Source organism: Cetorhinus maximus, chromosome 12 (genome assembly GCF_964194155.1).
Source record: "Cetorhinus maximus chromosome 12, sCetMax3.hap1.1, whole genome shotgun sequence".
Lineage (NCBI taxonomy): Eukaryota > Metazoa > Chordata > Chondrichthyes > Lamniformes > Cetorhinidae > Cetorhinus > Cetorhinus maximus.
Window position 1 is genome coordinate 29,783,935 of NC_135890.1, and position 12,743 is coordinate 29,796,677.

At 38.1% G+C, this 12,743-nt stretch overlaps 1 protein-coding gene across 2 annotated transcripts in view; it reads right to left on the reverse strand.

Moving 5' to 3' along the window:
• The window catches only part of LOC144687340 (voltage-dependent calcium channel subunit alpha-2/delta-1-like), a 693,974-nt gene that overhangs the window by 7,223 nt on the left and 674,008 nt on the right, over nucleotides 1–12,743 (reverse strand). For both annotated transcript variants that reach the window (XM_078553326.1, XM_078553325.1), the window contains 5 exons: nucleotides 11,100–11,152; nucleotides 9,933–9,988; nucleotides 8,085–8,214; nucleotides 5,751–5,863; nucleotides 2,792–2,874 (listed from right to left, as the gene is read on the reverse strand). In XM_078553326.1, coding sequence (XP_078409452.1) covers nucleotides 2,792–2,874; nucleotides 5,751–5,863; nucleotides 8,085–8,214; nucleotides 9,933–9,988; nucleotides 11,100–11,152 — 435 coding nt within the window. The remainder of the gene's footprint in view (nucleotides 1–2,791; nucleotides 2,875–5,750; nucleotides 5,864–8,084; nucleotides 8,215–9,932; nucleotides 9,989–11,099; nucleotides 11,153–12,743) is intronic.

A 12,743-nucleotide genomic window follows, 5' to 3' on the forward strand; every position in this document is an offset into this window, starting at 1 on the left:
TATCAGCTCTTAACACTTCTGAATTAAGTTCATATGAGCAATTATGACTGTTTTGTTTTTATCTAGGCAACGAAGGGCTAAAAGTTGCAATGCACCCACTCCTGGCATATACCAGAAGCAGATACCACAAAATTGCACAATTTTGTGATATGCACATGCATCATAATTCTAACCCCCAAGGTAACTTTATGGTTTGGGTATGCATGGAACAAATTAGACCCTTTCTGGATTTTGCTTTTCCACATCCAGAAGGCCCCAGTTATATAACAAGGATATAATGAAGCTTTCTTTTTTATTCTAGTTGGAAAAATAATTACTCAATCAATCACCTGATGAGCTTGGTTCATCAGTATTGACTCAGAACAGAATCACAGGTCCTGTTAGTATTTGGACCAGAGCTGTGAGGAACCTTTAGGCCTACTTGTCTACCACAATCATCCAACAATGGGGAACTACATTTACATTAACACCTACATTATATCAAACTTGTAAACTTAAAACAAAAACACCTACAGGTATTTTATCTTCATAAAATCTCAGAAGTTCTCATCTCAAAAGTTCCGTTAAAAATTTACATTGTCTCAATATATTTTGTATTCTAGGAAATTGAAGTGTAACATTTGTGGTACAAAGTTGTTTTTTTTTTAAGTCAAGCTATTTTTAATGTAATTTCCCTTTACTGAAATACAATTAATGTGGCTATTCATATGCTATATTCATATTTAATTTTTATCTTCAAAGCTGACAATCTATCAAGCATATTTTTGATTATGAAAATAAATTCAAGTGCATTATTAAATAACACATACACGATGTGTAAACTCTTACTCATGTTCTAGAATGAGCTCGAAATTAACATGTCTAAAAAAAGAATCTACTTCAAAAAGGAAAGACAAACTTAGTTATGAAGACTTGCTTTGCAATTATAAAACTACAGTAAGTTCGCTCTGGACCACAATCATTTATAGGGTGTTAATTTCATGTTACTACCACACCTAAGAAGGAAACTAAAGAACAAAATCCATTGAAAGTAACTGACCCTCCGCACCACATCAAAACTTGCAGTAAAATGAAGAGACGAGCTGACGCCACGGCAGAGGCACGACTCGTTGTGCATATAGGCTCATCCTATTAACAACGGGCAAAGTAGCAAGAAGAATAAAGGAAGGGAACACAAAAAAAAGAGACAAACAAGATGAGTTCATGCATTTTGCTGGCTGCTGGCAGAATTAATGTGAGCGTCCACCTAGAGCAGAAAGGTCACAGTGTAAATCACAAAACAGAAAATACCCCACTATTAACAAATTAAAAACACACACAATAACACATCAATCAGCAAAGACGTCAAGCTTGTGAGCAACAGTGCTACTGTACTTTCACGCAAAGGACTTGTGGGGACCCCACGTGACAGTTTTGGCATCATGAGAGATCACGAATAGCTAGATTTTCAGCTAGCTGCAGGTATGGTATGTCTAACCATCTTAAATACATAATATGGAAGGTTTCTTATGTGACCGCATCCCCAAACAGTTATGATGGAAATTTATATGGGCAGCATGAGGCTACATTGGATAAATGCACTATATCCTTTATTAAATGTATCTCATTTAGGATGTGTAGCAATCTGACTCAGTACATATTGGAAAGTCTTAACAAATGAACTCAATCAAGCAATTCTTAATTAATAAATGAAAGCCACCACACAAGTGTTGTCTAATGTAGAAAAGTCAGAACAGCGTCTTCAGAAATTTATAAAAATTAAATTAATTTGGAAAATTAATTATTACTAAAGTCACTACATTTGTTATTCCTCGTACCACCTTTAGAATTAAAAGAAAATTGTTTTTGAAGGAGGCTTCAGGATGATCTGATTGAAATTTCCAAGATTATGAAATTCCAAAGTTGATCCAGGCAAACTGTTCATTTTAATGAAAAATTCCATGATAGAAGCCATCAGGTCAGGAAGGAGAATAATGATGGATTGTTTTCGCTGGTCGGTGTGGCATTAATGAGGGGTAACAAAGTTAAGATAATCACAAATAGAATTAAAGGGAAGATTAGAAAAAAGATTATTTACGTGAAGGATGGCTAGAATGTAGAATTCTCTAAACTAAGCCATTAAAGATTGGTGGAGCAAAGCCTATTAATTATTTTAAAAGGGTATTCGATAGTTGCTTGAATAAGAGAAATATTAAGGGTGTTTGAAATAGTAACAAAGACAGATTGAGATGGATGGTTCTTCATAATAATAAAGAACATGCAGACTTTCTCGGTTGTAATATTCCCTAATATACAAGGAAAGCTGAGATCCTGCTTGTTATCCACAGGGTCTCCTGGGTAAACAACTACTGACTTTCTTAACTCAAACTTAATGCATGAAATTTGAAATGGGTAGAGAGATACATCCAGCTGGTATGTAAAACCTATCCTGAAAAATATTCCAATATTGTACAGCCTCATGGTATGACAGATAAATTGGATATGAGAAAAGTTGGGTTCCAAACCTGGGGACACACTCCAGTCACAACTGATCAGATTTCATGCGTGGAAGTAGAGTATTCGAAGAAAGGATATTGAAAGCTGCAGTTAATTTTATGTTAACATTCCAAAACAGTTATGATATGTTATTAAAATAAAGAAACTATGGCCCAGAGCAGTATCACATCTGTACAAAGTTGCTATCTGGCCACATCCTCATGAGTCACTACACTTTACAAATAGCCGATAACAAAACTCCAAGATATTTCTTTGCTGCTTGTTTTTCTTCCTGAATCCAAACCTGTATACTTACACGCTCATCAGAATCAAAGCATACATCGGGACCTTTTCTGTGCCTGGGGTTCTGAGCCATAAGACAGGGATCAGGTCCACCAGCTGCAAGGTGCAATTAAGGAAAAAGATACCATGAAAGAAAACAAAATGCATTCCATATGCATTGACTTTTTACACTTCACTACACTATTCTGGAGCTATTCATCACTTTGTCAACTGGGAAGCAATTGAGCAGGTAGTTTTGCATGCTCTTCCACATTTAGCATCAATTACTGAAGATATACACAGTCTATAGTTAAAGGGAAATGGTTCAAGGCAGTTAGGATGCCTGCAATTCCCACAGAGATTTTCTGTTTGGTCCCGTCAAGACGAATGCATTCAGGAATGATCAACTGTAACTTATGACTTATTTTATGTAGCCTGGGGCCATTCCCAGTCTCCCACCATATCACCAGTCATCAACTGTGTACAACGTATTGTAGCTGAAGTTCAGGAGATTGGGAATAAAATATGATTTATAGAATATGTCGAGAAGGGAGGACGTGCCCAGTGGGCCAAGTTAAAGGATTTTACAGAAGCAGATTACAAAAAAAGATTGAGGTGCCAAAAAAAACTGCAGAGGGACAGAGAATTAAATGCAAAACATAATTCTAAAAAATTAAATCTCTGGAGTCAATAACAGCAATAAAGCAGTTAGGGAAGAAATTAAGACCTTAAGAGAGGCATATGGAGCTGAACAGAAGAATGAATAGGTCACAAAACTAATTTGAGAGGATTTTTTTTTTTTAAACAGGCTGCACATATATTCCATCCAAATGATATAGACCTCAGATGTTATCTAGGACTTCACCATAAGTGAAGCACAGGTTCTAAATGAAATGAAAGGACTGAACCCCTCAGGATACATTAACTAGGCTACAGGGAATTGCAGAGATGAGAGATTGACTTCTGAAGTACTGACTGTTATTTTCTGTGAATCACTCGGGAAGTTCAAACAAACTGGAAATAGGCAGAAGTATTTCCAATATCTAATAACAGTGATACAAGCCTTATTGGCAACCACAGAGCCATACCTAGAAACTGAAGGGTGATCTGTAGGAGCTCAATAATAGAAAAATAGAATTAATAAGCAGGACAAATGGAACTATATGAAGAAAACCTAATAAATGAGAGCCTACATGGCTTTAGAAAAAGTAAATGCTGCCTGAAAACAAACTTTTCATGAAGTGACATATGGGGAAAATAATCAGAAGGTGTACATAGACTTTCATAAGGTCTTTGTTAAGTACTGCATAGAAGACTCTTCAATAACGTGAGCTTGGTGGGCATTAAGGTGAAATCACAGATTAGTAACTGACCAGAGGAAAGAAAGTAGACAGTAGTCATAAGCTAGACCACAATGTTGGAGTTGTGGTGGGGGAAGGGGAAGGGTGAGCATTGAGTTTGCCTCTCCGCAGATCTAACCAGGGATTCTATTCCTGGCTGCATGGACGCCCTGGAATTCTAATCATAATCCAAGCTATGACTATGTACTCAGATGTGGCAGTATGGCCATTCAATAGCAAATGAAGCTGAATATGGACAGGAGTATTGCCTATTCTGGAAGCAGAAATAGAAGACATATCTACCAGACAAGTCGGATGGAACTTGTGAAGAGTGCAGCTGAAATAGATGAAGGAACTGTAGGAAAAGTGCCCAATAAAATGCTCAAAGAATACCTTCAAAATCTGCATGGAAACTGCCTAAAATGTGGTTAAAAACGAGTGCTAGCTTGAAAGCTAAGCACACAAAATAGAGTTCGGCAGTTGAACTGAATGCTGGGAAGAGGCTTTTAACTAACTCAAGCTCTCAGCTTGTTCAAGCCATGGAAAAGCCATGAACTAATTAAAGCATTTAGGTATGTACTTCAAAAAGGACAGTCTTTATAGTACAGACATTCCTTACTATTATGAGAAGCCATTGTCCCTTACTCAAACCATTCATGAAGCACCTAACAGAATAGAAAGATGTCAGATCACCCCATTTGTGCTAGAAAGAAACCTCGAGATCTCCAAGATTGATAGGGAATGGCCATTAAATTGCAGGCACAAATTCATGCTGGAGCTAAAGCCATATCATTGATAGTCAGAGCACTTCACATTTACCAGCTAGGTTCAAAGTGGGGGTAGGAATAAAAATCTTCTCGCATGATCTCAGTATGGACATTCGAATGAGCCTCATTTCCACCTTTTGATAGTAGTGGCACATTCCAACCATCCTTATGCTAGATCACTCTGAGCGCTGGAGATGTGGGAGCTCCTGATGAAGGGGGTCTCCAACCCAATTTATGCCCCTAGCTTTGTTTGAGGTGAGCAGAGGCTCGAACAAGACTCAGCTAAATTTCCATGCAAGCAAGCGGCCAGCCCAGGTCTTGGTTTAAATTGCACCCCTGTTATTGTTACTGTTGGAGTGCACTATAAGGACTGGAGATTTTTTGGCATCCAACTTCTTTAAACACATGACTAAAACTATTGGTTAGGACTATTAATATCCTGGTTAAATATTCCAATTGTCTTACCTCTTCATAAAAATAGCCTAATAAAGAAGTTCTAAAATAAACACTTTGGGCCTGTACCCCATGAGATTGGCAGCAAAACTCAGTTTGTGCTTGCTGAGAGTATTAAGATAGATTTCCAGTTGAACTTTGGAATCTCCAGTTCATTGTTCCTACACTGTGTCAACTGATCTGATGGACCATTCAATAGCAAATCAAGAGTACTAAGTAACATTTTTATCATTTGTGATTAACAATGTTACTTTTATCAATGTGCAACACTCGCCATATAAGTTTTCATTGCATATAAATGAGCAATGATAGCATCACTGTTCCAACCACATTAGTGTCCTATCTGTAACTACCATTCCCAATCACCCATTAAACTACTGCCCTTGGTGATGGATAAAGTCCTTTAGTACAATATCGACACAGTAGAGGATACATTTTTGTTCTGCCTGCATAAGAGGCTTGGAGTCACAGGACTGGCATGTGGGCTTACTCTCCACCAGTATAAACACCAGGTTTGTCTTGGAGAGTTTCTCCGCATGGTAAAGCCTAAAGAAAGTTAAATCAAAATTAATACTGAACAGTGTGAACACAAGAAAATTAATAAATTTTGATCAAGAATGCTTTTGTGAAAATTTTTAACCAAGGGGAATGAACATGCATCATTTCCAGATTATATTATTCAAGATTTTAATCAAAGAATAGTCCATTATTCAGCCATTTTAGTCTCATTTGCAAAAGCTATCTTTTTTTTGTTAGATTTTGAGAGGTGAAATTGGTCTTCATCAATAGCATAAAATGAACTGGTAGCAAATAGGCAGCTTGCTTTACACCAACCCCAATTGCCTTTTCCATTGACTTTAAAGAGCAGGATAAAACATAACTGATTCACAGTGAGATCATTTTGTGCTACTGGCAAAGACTAATTTCAGCTCTTTATTTTGAATATAAACAAAACCCCCCACATTTTACCTAAATCTATTTCCTTCTTACATAGTCTGCAATCAAATTCCTGATTGCATACATCAGCATTGTGACATTAACAGTGAGGCACGAGCTTTCACACCAAATGACCTGCAAACTTCTTCCCATGATTGTCAAATGCTGCAACACAATGGAACCATTTCTGTTGAATTGAATTTCTTGCTAATTGTGTCACTGCAGTAAAAATGAGCATGTAGCTCTCTCGTTCAACAAATACAATGTTAAAGTTCCATTTGCCAGCCACAATTCTCATGGGAGCAACTTCAGTAGGAATAAGATAGAGATGTCATGAAGTATGTGTCAGATGAAGTAAATCAATGTTGCCAAATGAGAACCTGAAACTGCCATTTTCATTGACCTGTGGATCTTTTCAGAAAATCATACAGCTCAGAAAGAAAGTCTACTCCTGTGACTGAATACACTGCAACCCATATCTACATATACCCACATCTGGAAGGAGAAGAGCTGTAATTCCTTGTGAGGAAGAGAAGATTTTCAGGGATTTTTGTGACTCACAATGGTTACTGGTGTCTGGGTGGGTTGCTGAGAAATTCGGGGGACCTGGCTTGGTTGCATCTGTCATTTAACGTGCAGTTTATGGTATGTTCAACCACAGTTTGCTTGTTAGTTAATGCTTACCTCGTGTTGATCCTGGATGTTAGAGTATAAGATAGATAGTATTGACTGTTTGCTTTGTTAATACTTGTACAGTAAGATTTCTTCTGATTGTTGAAAACCATGGAATTTCATGGCTCTATTGTGTTAGCAAATACCTGGGATTTCAAATTTCATCTACTTTACAACAAAGGTTACTGGTCCCTAAGTGGATCATAATAAAATCCACAAATACCCTCCATCTAGTTCTTCATTGGCGGCAGAGTCTCCACACTCAGGAATTCTCCTTAAAAGAAGTCTGCATCTTCTCTCCACACCTTCAAAAACTTCTTCAACCCTATCTCTTTCAACATGTCTGAGTCACTTTCCCTCCTTATTGATGAATGCCTTTTATTGTTGTCAAAGCACCTTTATGAGTTTCATTGTGTGGCAGCTGTTACATAAATGTATGTTGTAGTTTTATTCCTCTTCCTTTATTTTTATCTATTATCTTTCTATGCTAAAGATTTCTGTGCATTGTGACCATAAACACTTTGCAACGGTAATAAGAACTTGCTTTATGTTCTACCTTTAGTGTAGAAAAATGTCCCAAAGTGTTTTATAGAGGTGCAATCAGACAAAATGGCTGGAAAGGCAAAATAGATGTTACTAGGATGGGTGAGGTCAATGGGACCTGGTTGTGTGCAAATTGGTTGCTGTGCTTCATACATTACAATAATAGCTACACTTCAAAAGTAATGCATTGGCTATTAAGTCCCTGAGGCTGTGAAATGTGCTCTGTCAGTGTCAGTACCAGTGCAAGTTCTTTTTTTGATGCAATCTTTCTTTTGGGTAGATTTCTTTCAGCGACACTTACTGGAAGTGTAGACTGCAGGCTTTTCAAACATGGAACTGAATGAAAAGTTGAACAAATGGTATCAAAGCTTTCCATCTTGCACTCATCAGGATAGCTCGCAAGAAATTACCAACAGAAACGGGAGAACAACAATTTATACCGTATAAGAAGAGACTGGTGATTGTTTGGCTAGTGGACACTGATTGGCGGAGGTGTTGCCATGGAGAATGCAGCTGGAACAGTTAACTGCCCAGTTTTGTTTGTTTGTCTGAAAAGCATTGATCCAAGCCACAACACAGAGATTCCAATAGCGCTAGCATTTTGCTGCAATCCTACCTTGAACAGTTACCACAATCCACAAGACCATAGAAGGAGGATTCATTATCATAAAAGTAATACTGAGTCTGTTCAGTGATACAGCTGGACTTTGATAAAGGTTCGGAGAAATCCTCAGTGTCTGCGCCAACTGCAAACCAAAAATGAAAGGTGAATGAATGTTGAGCTGAAATATTATTTTTCATAAGGATGGTTTATCACGTTTGCAGTTAGTATAATATAAATAGTACTGTCAGATAAAGATTGTTGCATTTGTAAGAGTATCTCTTATTGGTACTCTGCACCAACATGAAGATATGTATTTAAAGGGAGGTGTCAGCTGTGGCTCAGTTCATAGCACCCTCGCCTTTGAATCAGAGGGTTGTGGGTTCATGTCCCACTCCCGGAAACCAAGAACTGTGATTGTACTCGAAAAGAGTTGCAATCTGTGACTGTTGGTAACTCGAACGAGTTTCCTACAGGTAGGAAGTAGACGATAGAGATTTAATCAATGTTAACATCTTAGATTTAAATAACAGAGGTCCTTGATAAGGTTCAGAGAAGGGGACTAAGACTAATACTTTAAAGGCCAGAGTTCCTAGGACAGGCTGAACAGGCCTGAGCTTGTTACTGTGGAAAAACATAGGTTTCAAGAAAATATGTTTGAGGTCTTTACAATAAGGAAATGGTGAGACTCAGTTTGAGTAGATCAGCTCTTGGAGTTAACCCTATTTACAAGATTAGGGAGGAGCAGGGGGTAAGCAGAAATTACAAAAACATAGATCAAGGTTAGATGCTAGGAAGTACTTTTTATTTGCAGTGAAGTATTGATCCCTGGGATAAATTGCTGGCACACGCAGTGACCATGGATTCACAGCAAAGATTCAAAGGGAGATGTATGTGTCTCTAAGAGTTGTATGTTTTGTAAGTCAGTACCTTTAGCTTGGAACACAGGCACCCCATAGCTTTTCACTTTCGAGTCTCCAGCATCGACACATTAATCTACACTGCACCAGTTTAATGGCAGTGCAAAGCTAAAACTGCTTATCACAGCTGCTACAGTTATGGGCTAACATTTTCTATTGGAGCTATCCAGTTCTCCAGAATCATTCCAACAGGCAGAGGTTGTTAAATCCTTTGGAGAACTGGTCCACCAGCTTCCTGCTCTCCAATGTCAAGACTGAAATTTTCCAGCTAAATACAGGTGGGCCTACTGTAATGGCAAATAAATGAAGGGAATCCATCATGTTCGACAGATTTCCCAATACTTCCAACTCAGTGATGCCAGGCCTGAGAAACACTGAGGCATTCCAGGTATCCAATGTTGCCACAGCAATGTGAAGATTCAAAAATTAAAGGATTATACTGGCATGTACAGTCAATAACAGGGTGATCAAGTGAATAGATTTAGAGCAGGGAATTCATTCCCATAGCACTGCTTCTAGTGCTGCTAGACCGATTTACATAGATTCACTGGAACAGGCAGCACTGTGGGGCACTACCTGCACGGCTCGGATGGCGTTTTTCAATGAAGCTCTCCCTGTTATACTTTGAACAGATTGTGCCAAATTTCCCTAGCCAGCACGATTATTGCTGGCTACACTTATAAAACAGTAGGCCTGAGGCCTCCCATGTCTAGCCACCAGAGGCTCATCCATAGAATTTCAAAAAACCTTAATTCTGGTCAGGGTGGGTAGGCCTCACCTGTAGTCTGATCAAAATACGCTAGGATTCTGACAACATGGAAAATCATGGCCATTGTGGGAATGCACTGTAATTCAATTTGCCTCTGATGGTTTTCATTTACAATAGACTATACACAAAGGCATGCCAGAAACAAAAATTTCCACCAAACAAATTTTGATGTACCTGCTTCAAGAAAGTGTGGGATGGTAAAGCTGACAAACAGCTGCTGCAGTATGGACCTGGATATCAATAGAGATAAAAAAATAAATGCTTGAACAGTGAGGACAAGAGCTACAGGATAGATTTTCCCTTTCACTATCTGGGCAGATCACATGTCCTTACAGGGCAGCTCAGGCTTGGAAAAGGCATGAGATTCCTGGCCAGGCCATGAAGATCAATATCTAGCCTTGTCTGCTGTAAGTTGAATGCAGAACTTAATAAACAATGAAATATTTAGCAGATCCTAAGTAAAAATAGTTAAAACAATTGACATTTGAAAAAATTATTAATGGCAGCTCTATGAAACCATTTATTTTTCTTTCAACAGTTATATCTAATTGAATGTATATTCCATTGTGAAATAAGTTATTCCTATTACTCCTGTGAGCAAACTAATATGTGCCACTTATTTCAGTTACCGTGACATTTTTTGCTAATATTTCTGAAAAAGATGGTTCCAACTTTTTATACAAAGCCGGTACCTGTTGATATTATCTTTAATTAAGCAGGAATATCAATGTGGGGAGCTGTATATCAAAACTGCCTCAGAGCTAGAACTTTCATACAATGACTCTCGCCACCTGCCTGTCCCGATTCCAATGACCTGCCTCCCCTAGATGCTGAAGGTACAAGCCTTTCCAAAGCATCGGTCATGCCAAATTTGAAAAGGTGAACCAAGCAACGCGATAAAAAATACAGACAAACAGAAAAGTGGCAAATTCAAACAGGCATTAAGCCTATCTGATGAATCACTGCTACCCAGGTTGGGACAATGGAGCATTCTCAAAATTAACATTGGGCAAGTAGTTGGACCTCCAGCTGTTGCTCTCCCAAGTACGTGCAGGTGGAGGATACAGGTGCTAGAAGAAAGTTAAAGCACAACTTTAACACAAAGACAAATGCTCTACACACAAGATGAAAGTCGGGTAAAGTTACGCCTAAATGTCTACCGGAATTTATTCTGTTGTCAAACTGCTGACCCAAGTTTAAAGCCTTACATATTTAATCCAGTCTAATGGCTGCTGACCCATGTGCTCTACTCCCTGTTGCCTTCAAAACTGGTGTATTTTTGTCACTTGTTCAATTATTTAAGTATGATAATGTAAAAATAAGTAAACTATTTTCACTTACCATGCTGCACTTGACGCCCACCAACCTATATTCAAAATATCGACTATGCTGGGCTAAAAATGATTTAAGAAACAACATTATTAACTCAGGAGCTTACTGTATTCAGTAAGCAGAATCTAACTAACTATGATTTTAAATGTTTCATATTAATATAAGGTCATTTGGGAATACATCAATCAAATTTACAACAGTTTATCAAGATAGTGCAAGATTTCTGAAATGGAGTGGGGAAGGTGGTGAAGAGCTGGCTGTGAACACACTTTTCAAATAACATTAGTGAGATATATTAACGGGTAACTACGATTCTGGGTTAATAAAAACAAAAAGTTGCTGAGAATATTCAGCAGATCAGTCAGCATCTATGGAGAGAGGAACAGAGTTAATATTTTGGATCTTTGCTCTTTCATCAGATCATGATTCTGGGTAAATGAGTATAATGTTTGTCAGGGTGACAATGCTCCTTTTGCTTTCAGCCTCTTTGTGTTTTGCAGTACTTTGCTGTTCAGGGCTTGCAATCCTATTCAATCTGTAGTGTTCACACTTAAAAAAAAATCTTGAAGTATATTTACTCCCAGAGATTGAAGCAACTTCTATTAGATTTTTAAGTTCATTAAAAAGCATTATGACATCACTCATATGGCACTGCAATCACACAAATGAGACTGGAATGAAAATAACATATCTCTTTAGCTATGGCTGAACATCTGTTTATTCAGACATGGTTCCCCCTCTCCAATCACCTCCACATTGGGAAGAATGGGGCTGAGGGGCCTCTTATTGACACTGGGAGTGCTGATCAAGCTGACTCCTTTATCTGAGGAACTGCAAGTGGAGCTGAACACTTGGCAATCGTTTGGAACAGCTCCACTTCTGACCTTATGATGGAGGGAAGATCGATTGTGAAGTGGCTGAAGATGGCTATAGGGTCTATTATGGACACTTTCCTGTGGAAACTTCCAGATTTCCCTAGATTCTGTTATGGTGCCCAAGAATTGGAAGGTACCAACCTTAAAACCCACTATTCAGGAAAGGAGGGAGAGAGAAAATAGGCCTGATAGCTTGGCATCAGTAGTAGGGAAAATGTTTGAATCTGGCAACTGGACACTTAGAAAATCATATTATGATCAGGCAGAGACAAGACAGATTTCTGAAAGAAGAATCATCTTTGAAAGATCTGTTTATTGAGTTTTTGAAGTTGCAGTTAATAGAATATTTAACAGCATTTGATAAGCTGCAACACAAAAGGTTATTACACAAAATTAGGGCTAATGGGATTGCAGGTAATATATTAGCATGGATTGAGGATTGCTTAACGGACAGAAAACAGAGAGTAAGAATAAATGGGTAATTTTTGGGTTGGCAGACTGCAACTGGTGGAGGATCACAAAGGTCAATGCTTGGTTTCTGTTATGTACAATTTATATCAATGACTTATGTGAATGCAATATGTCCAAGTTTGCTGATAACACAAAGTTAGGTGGGAAAGTAAGCTGTCAGGAGGACGTAAAGAGTCTGCAAAGGAATACAGACAGGTTAAGTGGGAACATTGCTCATGGAATATAATGTGGGGGAAATGTGAAGTAGTCCACTTTGGTAGGAAAAACAAGAATATTAGAATATTTTTAAATGGTTTGACACTGGAAA